Consider the following 3,972-nt stretch of genomic DNA (forward strand, 5'->3'; position numbering starts at 1 on the left):
ATGTAACAATACTTAGTGAATTAAATACAACATGTATATATAATTTACTCATGTTTCCATATCATAATATATATAATAAATTAAATTAAAGGTTTTAGTGAATAACTCGGCCTGTAGGCGGCAGCAGAGCGCCGCCGGAGAGTCCTCTCTGCCGATGACCTGCAGAAGAAGAAGAAGAGGAGCACTTCCGCTGTCCACCGGATGTTTTGGACTCGCGGAGGGAGGACGCGAGAGCGTGAAGATGGAGAACACGTTTTACAAAAGTAACGTGATTTTCAGGTGTTTTTGTCTCCAAATGTCACATGATCGGCACTAAGCTAACGTTAGCTTCAGGCTAATGAGAGAGACGCGCTGTTTCGAGTCTCCGAGTCTCTCAGGTCATTTACCTCCGTCTCCGAGTCTCTCAGGTCATTTACCTCCGTCTCCGAGTCTCTCAGGTCATTTGCCTCCGTCTCCGAGTCTGACCGAGACCTCTTCAATAACGCGGGTCAGAGACATGGTGTTGTTATTGTCTCTGGACAGAGTCGAGTCATTAATAATGGCTTCTAAAACCGTTTTCCAGGCCTGGAAACGTTTTATAAAACTAAGTATACCTTGAAAGTTTTGGAGTTTTGTTTCACAAACCTGAATAATAATGTGTTTTTTTCAAGGACCGCGGGACATTTGGAAATCCGACGATCATGTATTTATTTTTCATGGAGGTTTCTGAAAATGATAAATGGTGTCGATTTTTCCTTCTTTTTTTCTTTTTAAAAAATCGCCAACGCGTTTTTTTCTGTAAAAATCGTAATTTTTCACAAATAAGAAAAATTAAATCAAAGAAAAACGGCTTTCTTTACTTTAAAATTGAAAAAAAAGTCTAAAGAAATATATTTGCCATGTTTTTCTTTTTTTAAAAAAACTGTCAAAGTTTTATAAAGAACAAATATGTAAAATCGCCAACAATGTTTAAAGAGAAAAAAACGCAATTTGTTTTTAAATCGCCCAAAAACTTTTACAGACAAAAAAAGTTTTCTTTAAAAAAAAAAAGAAAAAGAAACTCTTGATCTGATGAGGAGTGTCCACGAGTCCTGGAAAAGTCCTGGACATAAATCAGTTAAAATGAGAATGAACGCTGGGTTTTATTCTGCCGTCAGAGATCCATTTTTATGGTGAACCTGTCAGAGACTGATGTCCTCAGAGACTGATGTCCTCAGAGACTGATGTCCTCTGAGACTGATGTCCTCTGAGACGCCTCCGAGGACAGACGAGACTGAAGTCGAGTAAATGAGCACTGACGATGACTGTGTTTCCATAGTGACGGACAGAGACATCACGCTGATGATACAGCTCCGTGCCGCCAACGACACCATCTTCACCGGCAGGAGGAACTCTGCCATGAGGGGCTGGAGGTCAGTCCGGTTCCTCAGTCCGGTCTCTGATCCACTCTCTGATCCACGTCTCTGATCCACGTCTCTGGTCCATGTCTCTGATGTGAGCTGTGTGTCTCCTGCAGGGCCATCAGGAGGGAGATGGGCTTCCAGGGGTCCATGCTGTCCGCACGCCAGCTGAAGAAGAAGTGGGACAACCTGAAGGACAAGTACAAGGTCAGAGCGTCTTCCAGAAGATTTTAGGACATTTTTTAAATTTCACAACGTTTATAAGATTTTTAGGAAATTTAGAAGATTTCAGGACATGTCTAGGTTTTGACGAGGTTTTTAGGATTCTAGGACGTTTCTAGGATTTTAGGAGGATTCTCGACGCTTTGGACATTTCTAAAATTTCAGGACCTTTCTTAGATTTTAGCTTGTTTCTAGGACTTTCGGATGTTTCCGGAATTTTAGGACATTTCTTAAATTTCAGGATGTTTATAGGATTTCAGGAGGTTTCTCAGATTGTAGGACATTTCCAGGATTTTCGACACAGAGAACAGAATAAGAAATATGCGTTTTATTTGTCTCACTAAAGCCCAAACTTGGACAGAGGACATTAACGTTTGAGAATTCTCTTTTAGGATTTCTAAAATCTGGATCTTTCTCTGAATTCTGACTTCTTTTTCCTGTGCAGGTGCTGAAGAACCCTCCACTGGGCATGGAGACCACGGCCCAGCCCGCCTCCTGGCGCTGGTTCCACCTGATGGACGAGGCGTTGAGCGGCCGGCTGGCCGGGACCGCCCCCATTGTCCAGCTGTCCCCGCTGGACGAGGACGAGGAGTGCGGCGTCCTGCCCCCGCTCACTCCTCCTTCTCTGTTGTCTGGACTGGCCGAAGGGGATCCGGGAGCTCTGGGGGGCGACGGGATGCTCGGGGAGGTCCTGCAGCTCAGCGGTATCGACGTGTGCGCCAACGTCGAGGCGGCGAGCAAAACCGGATCACTTGCTGAGGTCGCCGCCGCCGGAAGAGACGGAGGTCACGAGGGGAGCGGCGAGCGCGAGCCCGCTGTGATGAAGAGTCAGCCTTCGATTAACGACAGCCAGACCGCCGTCCTGCCGCCCGACCGCACCGCCGACACCCACAAGACGTCCTCCTCCTGCGGACACGCGGCCGGGGAGGACGGCGAGGTGGACGAGGAGCTGGCGGAGCTGCAGAGGGAGTGGCAGAGTCTGGAGAGGGAGCAGGCCAAATTCGACAGAGAGCTGATCGCTTTGGAGAGAGACCGAGAGCTGCTGGACAGAGACATGGACACTCTGGAGAGGGACAGAGCGGCTCTGGAGAGACACAGAGAGGCTGTGGAAAGAGACAGAGCCTCAGTGGAGAGAGACAGAGCAGCCGTGGACAGAGACCGAGTGGTTCTGGACAGAGACCGGGCGTTCTTGGACAGAGACCGGGCGTTCTTGGACAGAGACCGGGCGTTCTTGGACAGAGACCGGGTGTTCTTGGACAGAGACCGGGTGTTCTTGGACAGAGATCGGGCGTTCCTGGACAGAGACCGGGTGTCCTTAGAGAGAGCCCTAGAGGACTTGGAGAAAGAGCGGGCGCTGCTGAGGACACAGATGGACACTGTGGACGGACGTCAAGCTGAGATGACAACAGAGAAGGAGGTCGTGCTCCAGACCAGGTTCTTCCAGAGCCGGATGGCTGCAGATCTGGATCCAGACCAGCTGGAGACCAGACAGAGACTGGTGTCTTTGTTCCAGAGGCTGGTGGAGAAGCTGTGAGCGGAGGACACAGTACAAAGATGTCATGGACAGATCTGAACCTCTGATTGTCCTCATGTCTCAATAAAGACTGTGTCCGTCTAATACGGCTCTGGCATTTATCAGATTTTAGGACATTTTTAGGATTTTAAAATTTTTTAAATTTTTAGATGTTAATTGGACTTTAGGACAGACATGTCTAGGATTTTAGGATATTTTTAGGATTTTAGGACATATTAGGATTTTTTTTGATTTTTTAGGACTTAAGGACAGGCATAAGATTTAAGGACATTTTGATGATTTTACGACTTTTTAGAATTTCAGGGTATTTCTAAGATTTTAAAATGTTTGTAGGATTTTTACATATTTATCTCAGATTTTAGGATTTTTTTTTAGAATTTCAGGGTATTTCTAGGATTCATGGATGTTTTGGGGGATTTGGGGGTTTTTGTATGACTTCAGGACAGACATTTCTAGAATTTTGAAACATTTCTAGGATTCAGTCAGATCGGTGTCTCAGCTGTGTCCTCTGTCGGGGGTGTGGGGGATCCTCCTCTGGCTCTATGTTGATGCAGTTTTATGTCTCTGACACCTTATGGAGACTAAAAGGACAAAAACTATTCACAGAGTCCATCACTTTATTTTTTTATTGTACATTAGAAAATATTTGGGGGCCACCAGGGGACCTATCAGGGGCCAGATTTGGCCCGTGGGCCGTAAGTTGAGTATCACTGTCCTAGAGAAACTCAGTTGGCAGTTTAACACAAGAACAACAAAAGTGCAGATAAATACAGAAAATAGGAGAATAAAGAAGTTTATAAATACCAAACAAAAACAACAATAAAATAAGTTAATCGT

At 45.7% G+C, this 3,972-nt stretch overlaps 1 protein-coding gene across 1 annotated transcript; it reads left to right on the plus strand.

The window, feature by feature from the left end:
* The first annotated feature begins 200 nt into the window (after nucleotides 1-200).
* LOC121938866 lies at nucleotides 201-3,135 on the plus strand. The gene is made up of 4 exons (XM_042482020.1): nucleotides 201-263; nucleotides 1,298-1,391; nucleotides 1,496-1,586; nucleotides 2,047-3,135. Exons 1-4 carry the CDS (start codon nucleotides 242-244, stop codon nucleotides 3,133-3,135), a joined length of 1,296 nt encoding a protein of 431 aa, XP_042337954.1. The 5' UTR covers nucleotides 201-241.
* The last annotated feature ends 837 nt before the right edge of the window (nucleotides 3,136-3,972 follow it).

The sequence above is a fragment of the Plectropomus leopardus genome, unplaced genomic scaffold (genome assembly GCF_008729295.1).
Source record: "Plectropomus leopardus isolate mb unplaced genomic scaffold, YSFRI_Pleo_2.0 unplaced_scaffold3659, whole genome shotgun sequence".
In the NCBI taxonomy this organism is placed as follows: Eukaryota; Metazoa; Chordata; class Actinopteri; order Perciformes; family Serranidae; genus Plectropomus; species Plectropomus leopardus.

Excerpts from the sequence above, each read along its gene's own strand:
- LOC121938866 (XM_042482020.1), top strand. The coding sequence starts at position 242 with ATGGAGAACACGTTTTACAAAA. Across the intron at positions 1,392-1,495 it reads TCTGCCATGAGGGGCTGGAG|GGCCATCAGGAGGGAGATGG; the intron begins GTCAGTCCGGTT and ends TGTCTCCTGCAG. Across the intron at positions 1,587-2,046 it reads ACCTGAAGGACAAGTACAAG|GTGCTGAAGAACCCTCCACT; the intron begins GTCAGAGCGTCT and ends TTTCCTGTGCAG.